The sequence below is a fragment of the Lacerta agilis genome, chromosome Z (assembly GCF_009819535.1).
Source record: "Lacerta agilis isolate rLacAgi1 chromosome Z, rLacAgi1.pri, whole genome shotgun sequence".
NCBI classification, from domain to species: domain Eukaryota; kingdom Metazoa; phylum Chordata; class Lepidosauria; order Squamata; family Lacertidae; genus Lacerta; species Lacerta agilis.
In genome coordinates, this window is record NC_046331.1 from 11,740,589 (window position 1) to 11,757,973 (window position 17,385).

General features: G+C 45.8%; 1 protein-coding gene across 1 annotated transcript; it reads right to left on the reverse strand.

The window, feature by feature from the left end:
- Positions 1-3,911: 3,911 nt before the first annotated feature.
- On the reverse strand, positions 3,912-14,861 carry CACFD1 (calcium channel flower domain containing 1). Its single transcript, XM_033137267.1, has 5 exons — positions 14,586-14,861; positions 9,184-9,256; positions 5,988-6,113; positions 4,328-4,435; positions 3,912-4,211 (listed from the first exon to the last, which is right to left on the reverse strand). The coding sequence occupies exons 1-5, from the start codon at positions 14,719-14,721 to the stop codon at positions 4,115-4,117; spliced, it is 540 nt and encodes a 179-aa protein (XP_032993158.1). The 5' UTR covers positions 14,722-14,861; the 3' UTR covers positions 3,912-4,114.
- Between the last annotated feature and the right edge of the window lie 2,524 nt (positions 14,862-17,385).

A 17,385-nucleotide genomic window follows, 5' to 3' on the forward strand; every position in this document is an offset into this window, starting at 1 on the left:
CCATCCACAACAGCATACTTTCAAGCTATCTTCTGGACTGGTCATGGTTAGAACTTGGGGTGATTAAAAAGAAAAGCTATGCAAAGCACCCAATTCTGAACTAGGGAACTTTCAGGAAAAAGTGAAACAAGTGCAATTTTCATAAGATAGGAAGTAGCTCCTCTAAGTCTGAAGTTGAAAAGATCAAAAAGGTTAGAAGCTCTTTAATCCACAGGAATCAGCTCTATAGAACGTATCCTGCTTTTTCTGTTTCCAGAGTACATTCTTTAGCAGCAGGAAGCACACACACACACACATTCCACTGTAGTAAATAGCTTTTGAAACTGAAGAACTTATTACCAGAGGTAGAATGGTCTTTTTATTCACTGCATACACAAAAAGAGGATCAGTGACAGGCAGGTTCAGTAAACTGATGGTTGTCAAGGGATTCTACACAGAATAAAAACTGGTTTACTCAGATCAACCTGTTCCCCATAGACCAGTGATGCAAGCCAGCAGTCTCAGCTTCACAGAAGTGGCCCATCCCATTTTGCCAACTAAGGAGAAACGGGAAGGTGCGCCCTTGCAGCAGCGCCCCCTCAAAGCATCACTTACTGGAGTTGTATGGTGACTTCTAGCGAAATATCTCTGGAAGCCGTTGCTGCCACGGCTGCACAACCCCAGCACTAACCCATGGGATTCCACTGCCTAAGGTGGGCTGCTTCATCTGCCACATGGGCCCTGCAGCTTCACATCCTTGAGAAGGAGGAGGCCACCTGCTCATGGTTGCTTATCCTGTAGGCCAGAGATGACCAGCAAGTTGCCTTCCAGAATCTAACTTCCATAACCCTTGGCCATTGGCCATGTTGGCTGGGGCTGATGGGAATTGTAGCCCAAGAACAACTAGGGGACATACTCTACACACAATATCCCTCCACTAGTGCATCGTATAATTCACGAGACAGGTGTAAGGACTTCTTCACGCAGCAAGTAGTTGAGCTATGGATTTTACTCCAGAGAATTGTTCCAAGAGGGGCACCAACCAAAGATGGCTTTAAAATGGGTTAAGACAAATTTGTGAAAGGTAATAAGGCTACTGGCCACAGCCGTGTTGTTGTTGTTGTTGTTGTTGTTGTTGTTGTTGTTGTTGTTGTTGTTGTTGTTAATTGAATTTATATACCACCCTCAAGGTCTCAAGGTGGTTTACATCCTGCCTCTAAGTGACAGTTGCTGGGAATCACCAGTGAGGAGAGTGCTGTTGTGCTTGGGTCTGTCTTGTGAGCTTCCCACAGGCATCTGGTTGTCTGCTATAAGACCAGGATGCTGAAGTAGATGGGCCTTTGGTCTGATCCAGCACACCTCTTGCTGAGGCCCCTTAACAGCAGGGGTGGGGAACCTCAGGGTCAGGGGCCAGCTGTGGCCCTCCAGGCCTCTCTAGCCGGCCTTCAGAAAGCTCCACAAGCCACACCCTTCAGCAGCCCTGCATCACATCCTCAAGTGGTTTTGCCAGGCTGAAATGTGTCCTGGAGCCCTGAAGGTGCCTCTTGCTTGCTTGCCAGGATGGAAGAAATTAGGGAGTGTGTGAGTGTGTGCTGAAACTCGTCTACTGTACAAATGTATAGTTTACACCTGTCGTTTCTCCCACTTTTGCCTCTGATATGTGGCCCCCTGAAGCTTGTCAAAAAGGGAATGTGGCCCTCAGGCTGATAAGGGTTCTGCACCCCTGCACTAGGATGCATGCACAGTCTTTCAAACAATAGCTTTTCATACTGCCATTAATTACAAGATAAATAAATTTCAGAAGGGACCCTAGAATTAAATTATTGCATTTCCATCTGCTTGAAATTTGGTGTTGGTGAATACAAGTGGTATGTTTGTTGTATGCTAAAAAAAAAAAAACCCTGAAGGGAAAAATCAGACAGTACTGTGCAATACATATCCTAGAAACAAGAAAATACTATCTGTTATACAGCACAGTAAAAGAAAAAGAAATTCTTACAATGTAGAATCCAGAGTCTCCAATAATCATTCACAAAAATTAACTGCACCTGAGAAGAGACTGCCTTATTCTTTTTATGCTCTTTCAAAATGGCAGCGATCCAGCTTTGTTCAATCTTCAGAGACAGGGAATCTCTAGCATTTCCTCCTAAAGGAAGCCTATAATACCACCACTTCTTGTTGATAATGCATTTGAAAATACTGACCCTTAGCGGTGGGACACAACATTGCACCTGGCAGGTAAGATTCTCACACACCCCTGTATCAGCTACATCTATAGACTTAATTAGTACTTGGCACACTATTTCTGTGCCCTACTCAGTTCCCAACTAGCCCCATCTTCCTCTTCCTAAAAAGACAGTGACCTAACACTACAAGACAAAAATTGTTTCCCAGCAAATGAAAGCACTTGTATCATGTTCTATACCCCAAGAGAACAGATCCCCACCGGAACAGTTCGAGGAACTCCAAATAAATAATAATAATAATAATAATAATACATTTTTATGCTTTCCAAAGCAAATTACAAGGAAAAGGAATAATAAATTAAATTTATAGCTACAGGGTATAAATACGGAAAGTGGAATTATCAAGTAGTAAATCAGGTTAAGCAGTAGCAAAGAAGATTGCAACTGCGTAGCATTTCAGGGCAAGGAAGTCCCCCCCCCCCCGTTATAAAAAGCAGTGACCAGAAACAAAACTGGCCAACTGCTTGAACCATTTTACAGTATTGCATTATGGAACCTAAGATTTGTGCTTTTTACATGTACAAAAAATGCCTATAATTGCAGCTCAAGTGTTTTTTTATGGGGGACAGGGATGGGGCTTACTGTGGCCCTTAACCTGAAATGCTTTGAGGTATTGTAAACCAATAATTCTATCATGCCACCTCTGGCCATCTTTGCTGCAAAGTAAGAGTAACAGTTCTCTCAAGGAAGCAGGGGGTCCTTTGCTAGACTTTGGGATGCAACAATGGCTGCCCTTTCCACCCTCGGAAGCCAGGGTCACTCCAAAAAGTTATCCTCCCCCCCCCAGCAAAAGCTACTCACCCCCCCACTGCTGAAGAATCCTAAAAGGAAAAATACCAAATGCAAACAAACTAAGGGTTTTCAAGTAATTTCTCTCCTTAAGAAAATGCATCTCACAAATCAACACACAGTTGGCTCAGTTCTTAAATTACTAAAGAAACGCCAGTTCTAAAATTACTAAAGAAATGGGTCTAAAAATTCATCAGGGGAATAATTCTCTGCAATGCAGAGGGGGGGGGAACAAGACTCTAAAGTAGGAAGACAGCAAGGTCCATCAAGCCCCCAAAGTTTGTAACTCTAAGAGAGAACACCAAATCAGAGACTGTGTTGGTGGCTCAAATATTTAACGCTGAAGAAGAGTTTGGATTTGATATCCCGCTTTATCACTACCCTAAGGAATCTCAAAGCGGTTAACAATCTCCTTTCCCTTCCTCCCCCACAACAAACACTCTGTGAGGTGAGTGGGGCTGAGAGACTTGAGTGTGACTAGCCCAAGGTCACCCAGCAGCTGCATGTGGAAGAGTGGAGACACGAACCCGGTTCACCAGATTACAAGTCTACCACTCTTAACCACTACACCAAACTGGCTGAGGTCCTAGAATTCATTTAAGTACCACATTTTCCAGCTCCCAAAATAGCTTCCCTATCACCCTAAATGTCAAAATACAATCAAGGCCCAGAATGTAGCTTCTGATTATCTCAGAAGTATTGTGCTGCAAAAACTGTATCAAAAGGCTGTTGCAACAAGGGCTTTTAACAGGCGACTAAGAGTCCACCACAGTGATGTGACAAATGGGGCTTATTCACCCTATTTGGTTCCACACCAACCTGAGAAAGGAGCAGGGTGGGAGGACCCCCACATTAAATCCTGCCTCCTTAATGTTGCAGCATACAAGATTCACAGTGTTGCATAAATGTGATTTTTTAAAAAAATGTTCTGGGACAAAGGGGAAAGTATGTTTTCATTTTGCACTCTCCGGCTTGAAATTAGAAGTTTTGAAAGAGTTTCACAGCACAGGGTTCCAAGGCCAGTTTGTAAGGCTGGAGTGAATTCCCAAGCTTTGGTTTTCAACGAGATGGGAATGACTGGCCTCAAAAGAATGGCGATATCACACGGCCTGCGGTTCGACACTTCCTGTCACCCCTTCTTCGTTTGTTTGCTTCCGTTGAAACTGCTGCATCCTTGCGTACGTGATGGCGTCTCCCCTACAAAAGGCAAAAGACAGCACAGGAGCTTGGAGTGAGTGGTGGTTTTGACAGGCACAGCAACCAAGAAAGACCAGCAATCCACTGGCTGGAACAGGGAGGAAGGGAAGACTTACTTTTTGCCTAATGCTGAAAGTCCATAGAGCACTCCCGTCGCAAAGGCAATGGCATTGCCTAATAAAGTTGTCAGAGTCAGGCTCAGTATAACTGGGAATATAGCCATCCTGGGGGGGAAAGAGGAAACTTGTGAAGTTAAGGCAGTGTCGTGCTGCAAAACTTCAACACAGGATGCCTAGCAAAAGAAAGGACCCAAATATGGACCAAGCTGGTTCAGGATTTTGTGACCTCAGATTTTTCGTTTCCAAATGGTCACTGAAATGACCCACTAAAATGAATGAACCCAAGTTAGGCATGCCGATGAATTACAATGCGTTTTAATCACACAACCAGATTTAGGGTACATACAAACTAGATATTGGAAAGGGGTCTGCGGAGAGGGAAAACATACCCAGCTTCAAGGACCAAAGTCATTAAAGAGGGAAAAGTTTAGAACAATTTGTATTTTAAACATACTGGGTGATATCCAACAGGTCAGTGTCAAGAGTAGATTCACTGAAAGTTACTGGACAAATGACTGAACAGGTCTACTCCAAATATGAGATATTGCCCATTAACAACTTTTCTAGGAAGCATACACCAGGCAACACTCATGAACGTTAAAAAAAAAAAAAGATTGAAAAGATTTTGGCCATATCTGCGCCATGTATTTAAAGCTTTATTGTGTTGTTTTAAACAGTCATGGCTTCCCCTCAAAAAAAGAATCCTGAGAATTGTAGTTAGCTGAGAATTTTTAGGAAATCCACATTCCCCTCATAGAACTACAATTCCCAGAGTTGTTTAATTATCAACCCGTCTTCCCAGGGAGTAAGCCAGCCACCATCAGGCCTCTTCTTCCTTAACTGTTACTTAGAATCATAGAGTTCCAACTCTATGATTCTATGATTCTAAGTAACAACAAGGGCCATCCAGTCCAACCCCCTGCCAAGCAGGAAACACCACCAAAGCATTCCTGACAGATGGCTGTCAAGCCTCCACTTAAAGACCTCCAAAGAAGGAGACTCCACCACACTCCTTGGCAGCAAATTCCACCATCGAACAGCTCTTACTTGAGGGCAGCCATTCCACCCCACTGCCTCCCTGAGAGAGAGAGGAAGCCAGGCTCATTTCATCAGCTTTACTTGAGGCCCAGCTCCATCAGGCACCTCCTGACCCTATACAGTGCCAGATGGTCAATACAGGAACAACTGTCTAGAAATCTGTGCCTCTGTTTTTTGTTTTCCTCTACCCTCCCTGTCCTTTCCCCCTTGTGTGTCATAATTTCAGGGTTGTGGATTTGAGCCCCATGTTGGGTAAAAGATCCCTGCATTGCAGGGGTTATGACTAGATCAACTCCCATCAACCCTAGCTAGCAAGACTAGTGGTCAGGGATGATGGGAGTGGTAGTCCAACAACATCTGGGGACCCAAGATTGAGAAAGGCTGGATTAGATGGTCCTCATGGTCCCTTCCAACTCTACAATTCTATGATTCTGTGACTCTTCTCACTAGTCATCGTCACCTTCCAAACCACAAAGAGTATGCTTTGTTTTGTTTACCGTGGATTTGTTACGCCAGAGCACTTTAATTGTGCAAATTTAGAGCTCTGGTATGCACTTGAATCCCTCTGGCACAATATACTGGCAATCCAGAGACACTCCCAACCCCAAGACACACTTACCCGCAGTAGAAGGCACCTTTCTGCCATGGGCGCAGTTTGTCTGCCCTTGCTGACACAGCGTTTGCGAACTCGATGAACTGGCAGCAGAAGGGGGCCTCGCACAGGAAAAGGACGAAGGCATTCAACCTTTGGGGCAAGAACTCACACTCAAAACCAGAGAGAACCCGCCCCATCCATAATGAAAGGGCCCGTCCGGTGAATGCATGAATTTTTTGCTGGATCAGGCCAATGGCCCATCTAGTGCAGCATCCTGTTCTCACAGTGGCCAACCAGTTGCCCCAATAGGAAACCCACAAGCAGAAGCCAAGGACAAGAGCTCTCTCTTCTCCTGTGGTTTCCAGCATTCAGAAGCATTGCTGCTTTGAACTGTGGAGGCAGGGTAGAGCCATCATAGCTTAGAAATCATGGACAGCCTTCTCCTCCGTGAATTTACCCAATCTTCTCTTAAAGCCATCTTAAAATTGGTGGCCATCACTGCCTCCTGTGGGAGCAGGTTCCATAGTTCAACTCTACCCTCCACCCTTTCGTCTGTCCTAAATTATTTGACTTTCAGCCATGTTGGATGCCCATGAGTTCTAGCATTATGAGAGAGGGATTTAAACTTTTTTCTACCCACTTTCTTCATGCCATGCATAATTTTATAAACTTCTACCATGCCAACTCTTGCTTGCCTTTTCTCGAAAGTCCTAGACACTTCAGCCAGTGAAACACTTAGGCTGCTTTAAGTTCTAAGCTTTTATAATCTTACTGGGACCAGAGGTTATTTAGCTAGTACAGTCGTACCTTGGTTCTCAAACAGAATGCGTTCTGGGAGTCCAAACAAAATAATAAAAAAGAAATTCCTTCCAGTAGCACCTTAGAGACCAACTAAATTTGTTTTTGGTATGAGTTTTCATGTGCATGCACACTTTTCTTCCGTTCTACTCCCAGAACAGTTCGTAAACCAAGGCACGGCTCCCAAATGGGTGTAGGGACATTCGGCTTCTGAAAATCGTCCAAAAACCGGAACACTCACTTTTGGATTTCAATCGTTCAGGAATCGATTTGTTTGGGAGCCACAGCATTTGAGATCCACTGTAATTGGAATGGGCAAATCTGCCAGTTTTGGTTTCTCTCAATTTCTATTTTTCCTGATGTTAAGTTCAGTTCTCTATGTTTCTACACATGTGCAACATTTTCTTTTGTTAAACAAAAAGTCCACATGAAAAATCACCCCCAAACCTTTCCCAATGTGCGCATTTTGTTATGAATTTTGCCTATTATTATTCATTTCTCTACTGCTTTATATTCTTAATTTAAAAAATCTCAAAGCAGCTTACAACCGACATTGAAACATCAAATAAAACAATCAAGAATAAAACATTAATAAAAAAATTTAAATATACTTTCAAACAAAGATATTTAACAGGAAACTAAAATATTATCTTAAAGATTTCAAAATAGAACATTGCTAAAGAGGTCAACTACAGAATGCCCATTTAATGCAGCAATGTTAACAAACAAATTATCTTAAACATTTCAAATGAAAACATTAATAATGTCAAATATAAAATGCATATTTAAAACAGCACAACTAGCAAGAGAATAAAACATTGCCATAAGCATAGAACATATCTGCTGTTGTTGCTGCCAATCCTGCCATTGGTGGTTCATGCCAGGCAGCGGCTGTGGAAGCTCAGGCTCAGTGACCTGGGTCTGCACTAAGAGACAGCCAAGATGGCAATTTCCCCATATAAAAAGCATTTTTATATGTTCCTTTCGCTGATCTATGTACTGACAGGCACACTTTACCTTCGTATATGCAAATTTGGAAACATGAGCTGGCTGGAGAACTGCACTGCAAAATCCAGAGAAGCACAAATTTCAATATTTGGCTGTGTATCAGTTCTTGTTGTTTCAGAAAGTGTGGGTGTGGTTGGTGTGCCTTTAAATGCAGCCGACCCTCGAGGTATGATGATTGTTAGCTTGGGGTCAGAAAGAGTCGGACATGACTGAATGACTCAATTATGTTTTCTTGGGTTCTGTGTTTTATTTTACTTCTAATTTTAAGTGTTTTAAATTTTGTAGTGTTTTAAAAATTTTCCAGTTTGTACTGTGTTGTTGTTGTTGTTGTTGTTGTTGTTGTTTTAAATCTTCTACCTTGCTTGTTATGGGGCATTTACTCAGAAAAGTGGCTTTAAAATGTTTTCAATTAAAATTGCACAAAATAAACTGGCAGCAGCTCTCTGGGATTTAAGAGCAAGAGACTTCCCAGCCATACCTAGAGATGTTGGGAATTGAACCTGGGAACTTCTGCATGCAAGGCAGGTGCTATGGCCCTTTCCCTAGAAATAAGGTAGGATTCTAGTCCTCATAGTTCTGAACAGATAGCCAGTTGACATGCGGAGCTGCCTAGTACTCAGTAAGACCCCATGTCTGTCTAGCTCAGTACTGTCTACATTGATTGACAGTGGCTCTCCAGAGTACAGTGGTGCCTCACAAGACGAAATTAATTCGTTCCGCGAGTCGTTTCGTATTGCGAAAATTTCGTCTTGCGAAGCACGGTTTCCCATAGGAATGCATTGAAATTTAATTCCCATAGGAATGCATTGAAATTTTCATCTTGCGAAGCACGACTATAGAAAAATTCGTCTTGCGAGTCACCTAAAAAATCGCAAAACCTTTTCGTCTAGTGAGTTTTTCGTTGTGCGAGGCATTCGTCTTGCGAGGTACCACTGTATCAGACATTCCCAGCCCTACCTGGAGATGCCAGGGATTAAGCCTTGCTCTACCAGTGAGTTGCTCCCTCCCAAAGCCACTCTGAACTGTTTTCTATTTTTGGAGCCACAGGGACTCAGCTGCAAATATAACATTTTAAGTGCGTTTTAAGTGCATTAAACAAATGTGACACTAGGTGACGCTGGTGAGCGAATAGCAAATTCCATATATACTTTACTACTTTTTTATTTTTTTAAAAAGCACTTTCATTGTGTGTGTTTTTTTATATCTGTGTAGATTCAGCCTAGGGGGTTGGAACTGGCAGGAAGGCCAGAGACTGTGCTGAGTGGGCAGTGCAAAGGCCACACATCCCACAAGGACAAATCATTCATTGCCTGCCTCTGCATTTGCAACAGACTTTCATCTCAGCTGCCGTTGATTTGCAGCACCCCGGTACTCGAAACAAATGGTCACTGCAAAGGAAGTCAAGTTTACTTACATCATCCAAACACCAGCTGCGATGTTGAGAGGGTGGATGGTCACACAGTTAAAGAGGCCAGAAAAGGCACACGCTGAAAGGACAAAGCAGTTAGAAAATGTTAAGAACAGCCCTGGTGGATCAAGGCCATCTAGTCTGGCATCCTGTTCTCACAGTGACTGTCCTGATTCCTCTGGGAGGCTCCCAAGAAGGTATTGAGTGCAACAGCACACTCTATCCACTTGCATTTCCCAGCAACTGGTCTGTCTACACCACGGGTGTCAAACACAAGGCCCGGGGGCCTAATCCGGCCCGCCAGACCTCATCATGTGGCCCGTGTAGCCGCTGCCGGCTGCCAGCCTTCACCTTTTATTCTCGCTTTTTTTTTTTAACAGCTTCAGCCGGTAGCGATTTTTAGGCCGTTCTAGGACTCCCCTTCTCTATAGACTGTCCCTTCCTCTTTCCCCCGTGTGCCGACCCCCTTTCTTCCTCGTCTCTATGATCCGCGCGACCTTTCGGAGGCGATTGGCTGAGGGCAGCTTGGCGGAGCTCTCGCCAGAGGCGCGGCCTTCGAGAGGCCAGCGGCGGGGGTGTGGGGGGGAGCGAGAGCGGCGCTGGGAGGAGGGGCGGAGCAGGTGACGGGGCCTGGCGTTGAAGGCCTGGCGGAGGAGGCGGCGGCGAGCTCGGTCGGTGAGTAAAATGGCGGCGCCGGTGGGGAGGGAGAGGGTCACCTGTGGGTGGGGAGAAAGGCGGCGGCAACCCGTGAGGGGCATGGGGGCCTTCTCCGTGGCGGGATGCGGCGGCGGCTGAGGGGGAAGCAGCCATTTTGGGGTGACGTGAGGTCTGCCTGGTGGCGCCGAGGGGTCTGCCCCAGCCTGGGCCTGCTCTCGGCTGGCGAGAGGAAGGAAGCCCCGAGACGCGGCTGTGAGGAGCGGTGGGCGGGCAGCTCATGTCGCGGGAGACTGCCGACGCGGCCGCTTCTTCCTCTTCTTCCTGGTTTTTTTTCCCTTCTTCTCTCCCCCTCCCCTCCCAATTGACACGACGCGGCCTCATCTTCGCGCCTGTTACGGAGGCCAAGCTTTCGGGGTTTCGTTTCTTTTATTGTTGTTATTTATACACTGCTCCCCCGACACGCTCGTTTTTATTTCAAAGAAATGCAAGCTTTCGTGGAGCACTTCTTTTTTAAAAAAAAAGGGGGGGGAGGAAAGGGAGAAACTGGATCCGATTCCTGCCTTGCGCGAAACGGATTGTGGCGCCTCTTCTTCGCAAGCTTTTTTTCAATAAAATCATTTTTCAATAAATTGTACAATAATTGTACATTTGAATATCTACTTGCCATTATTCTGACTATGTTTCTGCTTTCAGTGCTAGTTATTACTTACATTATTACAAAAAACAGTAATAATTGAATGCAGTGACAATAATTTATTATAATAAAAAGTGGACACACAGTCCTACAGATACAACCGGCCCTTTGAGGGTGACCAAACTGCTGATGCGGCCCCCGATGAATTTGAGTTTGACACCCCTGGTCTACACTGATATATACTGGGGTGTCTGAGGTGTTAGGGAAGGGTAGTCCCTCTGGCAGGGGACATAACATGCTCCTTCTGGGGTAGCTAGTCCACCTCCGCTCCCCCTCCAGCTCTCACCTGTGGCTCCTAGAAGTTGCCAGCATGTGACAATGGCCACAACCCAGGAGCAGCTTCAACTGGCCAGCTAACCAGGTGAAGATAGGTGATGGGTCTCAAACCCTTGGTGAGTCAGGGACTTCCCCTGCATGTGAAGACAGGCTCTGCTGGATTGAGTGGATGAGACCAATACTGGGTCCAATAGTCAAGAAGGCGTTTTGCATTCATGGAAGTGAGGGGCAGATGGGGCTCATAAAACTAGAAAGGTAGCCCATCTAGCTGAAGGAAAACTCTGATCCTAAACCTCCACTGCCTTGTGGGATATCTTCAGGGGGGCAGGGAAGGCTAAGGAGTAAATTCTACACGAATTTGGAGTGGAGTCCCTAAGATGGATGGATGGCGCCTTGCAATTCTCCTTCCAGCAAATCCAGCAGCCAAGCTGGTGCCAAACATATTGCTCTGCTTTCTTCTGGACCACATCAGCGAGGCTGAGAGGCTTGTAGTCTGGGCAACCCAGGACCCCAAATACTGCCCAGGCTTGCACACCACAGAAGGTCACAGCAGTTTGACTTCACTCCAAGAGAAGCACACTAACAATGGTATTCACTGCTTCCAACAGTAGAGGTAGAACATCAGGATCCATACCCTTGTCCTCCATGATTTGTCTACGAATCTTCTTTTAAAGCCATCCAGGTTGGCGGTCATCACTACATCTTGTGGGAGTGAGTTCCACAGTTCAACCATGGACTGTGAGATGTGAAGCTGCACATGACATCTCACATGAAGATGACAAAAATTTGTGGCCATTCTGAGGACAGGTTCTGACATTGAGGGTTAGTCACCTGCCTAAGGTCACGCTCCGCTTTCATAGCAGAGGGGAAAAAATTATGTGATTTTCCTGGACGTAACCAGACTTGGTTCCGAGAGCTTTGAGAACTGAACGTTTGTTCTCTACAAACTCTGAAAATGTTTCCAAAACTAATTTTTGTAGGGTTTTTTTGGGGGGGAGGACTGAGTGCATCTGTGTGCATCTGTTCTCTTTGTGGCATTATTTCTTGTCGACTCAGCTCTGCTGGCCCTTGTTTTTTCATGAGCAGTGTCGCATAATACTGGGATTAAGTTACCTGCTGACGACCGCGAAAGGGGTCTGGTGATGTATCGGATGCAGAGAACCTTGCTGCAAGTTTAATGAGGACCAAATCCCAGGTGGTTCCAAGGCTTATTTTCGGACTGTTCAGGGCATCGTTGCTTTTTTTGTGGGTGGGGAGGGACAGGGGGAAGTGCTGCCTTTAAAAGCAGCCAAAGGTCTGAGAATTTTAGCAGGTGAAACTTTCCCTAACAAGTAGGTAGGAGAAGCAGAGAGTGGAACCCAGCCAAATTCTACTTCCAGCTCGCCCAGGAAGCAAGGAGAATAGTGGCTGGGACAATGAATGTGAATTTTTGTACAGTAGGCCAGATACTACAGCCTCACACACACCTCCCTAACCTCCATGTAGACATGCAGGAAGCATTATCAGAGTTCAAGGGCAAAAATTCTCTATGATATTCGTTTGAAGGGGACCCAGTGTGTGCCGCAGTTTCAGCACCCAGCCTCCGCCAGAGTGCTCAGCCTCCTTCTGGGGACAGGCAGTTGGACATACATCATGCCTGTGATGTCACACATGCGCCACGTCTGCTGGGCCCCTCAATCGTGGGGGCAACCTGGCGCCCTCTGCTCGAGGAGGGGTCAACACTTGGCTGGTGAGGGGTGTGTGGCATGAAGAGGAATCCAAGGAACAGAAAGAGTGGCCTGGGGCTGAGGAATACCAGCTTGAAAAAAGGTTACCCAACAAGTTTAAACATAGGGAGCAAAGTACAGCAGGAGCAAAGTTCAACCCCATCATCAGGTGTGCCCTAAACCATGAGTAAGAAATCACATCACAGAGAAGCAACTGGGAACAGGTATCCAGGGCTGGGTGTAGCAAGGGAGAAGTTCTTTCAAGTCGTAAGTAAGTGTCTCAGGCACCGTCCCCAACTTAATCAGCCTTTGCAAAACACTTTTTTAAAATGCTGACTTCTACAAAAGTAAACTCTGCTTAGAAATGCAAACATACCAGAGAACGAGCAAATCAACTATACAAATGGGCTCTGTAACAAAATGGTACAGCGCGGAGTGCTCCTGTACCCAGTTGGCTGGGGAGCCATGCCCTCTATTCCATTCCTGAATGAAGAGAGGATGCACTTTTTGCAAAGAGCTTCTATCTATCTATCTATCTGTTTTTATTTATTTGAATGTTTCCAGGTCACCTTTTAGAGCAACACCCTTGCAAGGCAGCTTGTGGCAAACACAGAATGCAATATTACATTTCAATTAAAAAGAAAAACAAATCAAGAACCAGTCAAGCCAGGGCCCTTAACTAACCCACAGGCTAGCAAAGTGCCATTGTAGTGGATGAAAAGAAACTTAATATTATAAAAAAGCCAACAACAGCACAAAACGGAAACAAAAGTTTCAGGCCAGCTGCCCTATTAAATCAACCAAGGAAAAAGCCCCTGGAAATGTGTGGTTTTTATATAAAAAGTCCAGCTGCGCTGAAGGCAGACATATGCAAATAACTTGAAAGGGTGTGTCACGAGCATGGAGTCACCACCAATAAGGTCCCAGTTCTCATGCCCCTGCCTCACAGAGCTACAATTCCAGTGTGATTTAATAGTTTGATCCCTCTTCACAGGGAACTCGGGGAACTGTAGCTCTGTGAAGGGAATAGGAGGTCTTCTAACAACTCTCAGCACCCTTAGCAAACTACAGTTCCCAGGATTCTTTGTGGGAAGCCATGGTTGTTTAAAGTGGTGTGTTATTGCTTTAAATATGTAGTGCAGATGGGGCCTGAGTCAACATCGGCTGGCCCTGATAAGATAGTGAAGCCTCCATGTTCGGAAGCAGAGTACCCACTGAATATCAGATCCCAGAGGTGAAGAATATGGAATGGCTAATATCATTGTACCCTTCTTACTGGTTTCCTGGTGGCATCTGGCCGGCCAGGGTTTTGGACTGGTTGGACCTTTGATCTGATTCAGTCAGGGAGTTATTATGAATCAGGGTGGTGGTGGGGCATTTATGCACAAGCAGAGACTGGGTGGGTGTTCCCCACATGACACCACTGTAGACTGAGACATGAGAGAGACCACTGGCTGAGCTTGGACTAGTCATTGCCTCCCAGTCTCACCTACCTCACAGGGTTGTTGAGAGGATAAAATGGGGAGGGGGAGAAGCCTTGAGCTCCTTTGAGGAAAGTTGGGATATAAATATTTTAAAAAAACAACAACAAAAATGAAATGACTCCAAGTAACTCAATCAAACCCCAAAATGTAATGTGGAAATACAAACATTTGCTAATGCAAAATAGGCACAACCCTGTTGCACTTTTGATCTTTTTTTGCATATCACACAACCTGATGTGGTTATTTATTTACCTACTAACTATATTTAAATGAAGGCAGTCAATAGCCTAGTCCTCTTGACAGCTCACAACAGAAGAGTGACAAAACATGTTTTGTTTTGTTTTTTTTAAAAAACAAACCACCCCAAGAACATGTGTACAAAAAGTTTGCTGTGCTATTCCCCCGCCCCCTACCGGAGAGAAAATTAAAGCAAATAATCCCCAAAGACACAAAATCAGCCAGTCGGTGCAAAGCAATCCCCCCACCATAGGAGGCAAATTGGGTCTTGGGACTTTGCTCTGGAGGTGCGGGGGTAGGGGAATCACTGGAGGGGGAAAACTGTGGGGTGGGAGGAGTAAAGGAAATACTCACAGATGCCCCCAATGATGCCAGCCAGTCTGCATAACCACTTGTACCACCAGGTCATCCCATCATCATCATCGGTGGAAGATGGGGTAGCAGCAGCAGTAGCTGCATCTGACTGAGGCTGCTCTTCATGGGAATTCATCCTGCCCTTGGGTATGTGTGTTAAACGACAGGTAAATCCACCTTTCCTGCTTTGCCACTGTAACTTCTCCCCCGCCCCCAGCACTGGGCAGGATCCTAGTCCTCAGTGCATCTCTATACACCCAAAGCCCACCCACTGTCCCTTTAAAAGCAGCTCCAGCTGACAATGGAGACAGCCCCGCCCACTCCAACCAGCTGTCGTTCCCCCCCCATACGCGTCTCCCTTTGTAATGCATTCTGGGTCCCCTCCCCCTTTGCAAGAGGAGGAAAGGGGAGGGGCTGTCTGCATCTCTCATCCATAGACTTAAGGAGGGAAAAGTACACTGACCTTTGTTTGTTAAGGGCTGCAACTCCCTTGTTAATTTTGAAGCCACATAATAAAACTGCCTCCAAGTGTTCCTGTTTTCCAGGGGTGTCCCTGATTTGAAAGAAGCTGCCCCAGTTTCTGACTTGATCCCAGAATGTCCCACTTTTCCTTAGGATGCCCCATGTTTTCAATGGAGAAATGTTGGAGGGTATGGAGTTATCTGACCCCTAGCCACCTGAAGTCAATCCTGTATAGGGTGGTGGGTTTGTTTGTTTGTTTGTTTGTGTTAATGTTTTATTTTGTTTATATATGTATATTGGAAGCTGCCCAGAGTGGCTGGGCTAATCCAGTCAGATCTGTGGAGTATATATGTATATATGGTAAAATTATCATTATAGAATGGGATGACCCCATTTTCATCGCAGAAATGTTGGAGGGTATGCTATAGGAAACAATGGGTAGATCAAGGACTTTAGTGTAGCTGAGAGATCTCACACACCCCTTTTTAAAAAAGGAACAAGAAAGGGGAGGATTGAATAGCAGCAGATGCATAACAGATGTTTATGTTCTTTCTAACTAAGATGTGAAGCTGAATCTTCATGTGAAGTTGAATTTTGAAACATGTTAAAATCTTGCTTGCCAGTGCAAATGAAAGGAAATGCTAGTGCGGTGTGATGGTTAGTGCAGAGCTTTCCAAACTGTGTCGTGACACATTAGTGTGTCGGCTGCAGTGTGCAGTGGTGTCACGCGAATGCTCCCCCCAAGCTCCTCTAGGGGCTGGAAAAGGGTTAGTTTAAGCTCCGGTTTGCTAGTAAAACTGAATTACTGTGTCACTAAATGATGCGTTTCTAAAAATTGTGTCACCAACATGAAAAAGCTTGGAAAGCTTTGGGTTTGAGTGCTGGACTAGGATATGGAAGAGTTTTCAAATACCCATGCAGCCATGCAGCTCACTGGGTAACCTTTGGGGCAGTTACAGCAATTCTCTTAACCTAACCTATCTCAAAGGGCAGTTGTGAGCAATGCTTTTTTCCAGGGGGTAAAAAGGACTGGTTGTGAGGATAACGTGGAAAAAAGAGAACTATGTACACCACCTCACATGGGTATAGCCAGGCTTTATGTTGGGGGTGGAGCAGAACCAAGTTATCTGCGGTGCAATTGGTCGGTTAGTTGAGCATTTTTATTTGTTTACTTGGTTTAGGGGGACAGCTGCCCCCCCCCCCGCTACACCCATGTCACCTCAGTCTTAAGTATATTTTGCAGACAGTCTCACTAAACCACTTTGCAGGGACCACCCGACTTGTGGACTTGAACACACTTCGTTGAGAAGGGGTGTTGGGAGTAAAGCAACAACACTTGGAGTAAGTTGCAGCATTATCAGACTATTTATTCCTGCACTCTGCTGTGTACACACACACAAACACGGGTGTTGCCACTGCTAGTGTTGCTCGCTAATCCCTCCTACCCCCTGCCTGCCCCTCCACTCCACCCTCTCACAGCTCCTGTGTCTCTCCATCCCTGCTTCATTCAATTCTTACTGTTTAAAACCACCATTTTAAAACTTCCTTTCTCTTCTGCTCCCTTCGCCCACCCTGACCAGGCAAATCCAGAATTGTGATGCAGCACTACAAATGCTCCAATGGGAGCTGTAGGAAGGGGGGAGATGGGGGCGGTTTACCCTGGGTGACCTCACTGAGGGGGGTGACATTCAGCCCCCTGCCCGCCCAGTACTCCCAAGCCTACCCTGAGCCATCGGGGTAAGGGGAGCAGCTGCGCCGCTTTGCTGGTGGCATTCCCCCCCACTTCCACCTTCATTTTGACAGCTCGGGGGAGGCTTGGGAGTCACGGGTGGGCAGCGTGCCAAATATCTGCCATGGGCAGCTCACTCTACCCCCGTGGATGGCCATCTCCTCCCCCCTGGCGGGAGGGCACCCGAGCAGCTATCTCATGCCTGGGAGGGCACCCTCCGCACCGCGCCCCCCTTGGGAGTGTGCCCACCCTGGGTAGCGTGGGCATATGCTCCGCCGCTGGCTGTACAATGACAGCTTTAGATTTTTAGGTATATAGGAAGATATATGCCAAACTCCAACACTATTTGCCTCACATTCGAGAGCTGGAAAACCTGCATTTGCAACTGAGTCTACTCATCCCCCAGCGTGCCGTGGCCAAGCCTGTATCTGTAGTGAGTGTAGATGCATAACACACACAACTGCAAACATATTTGAACACACTGCATTTTTCGATATATATACTGTATATATTAAAACACCTCACCTAGAAATCAGAGGCATTTGGAATAATAATTTCCAGGTAGAGGACAGCAGAGATTGGCTGACTCAGGTTTACATGATACAGTAC

Bases quoted from the DNA above. Each gene is read 5' to 3' on its own strand.
- CACFD1 (XM_033137267.1), bottom strand. From the start codon at position 14,721: ATGAATTCCCATGAAGAGCAGCCTCAGTCAGATGCAGCTACTGCTGCT. The intron at 6,114-9,183 runs GTAAGTAAACTT...CTTGCCCCAAAG, and splicing joins GCAGCTGGTGTTTGGATGAT to GTTGAATGCCTTCGTCCTTT. The intron at 4,212-4,327 runs GTAAGTCTTCCC...TGCCTTTTGTAG, and splicing joins CTTTCAGCATTAGGCAAAAA to GGGAGACGCCATCACGTACG.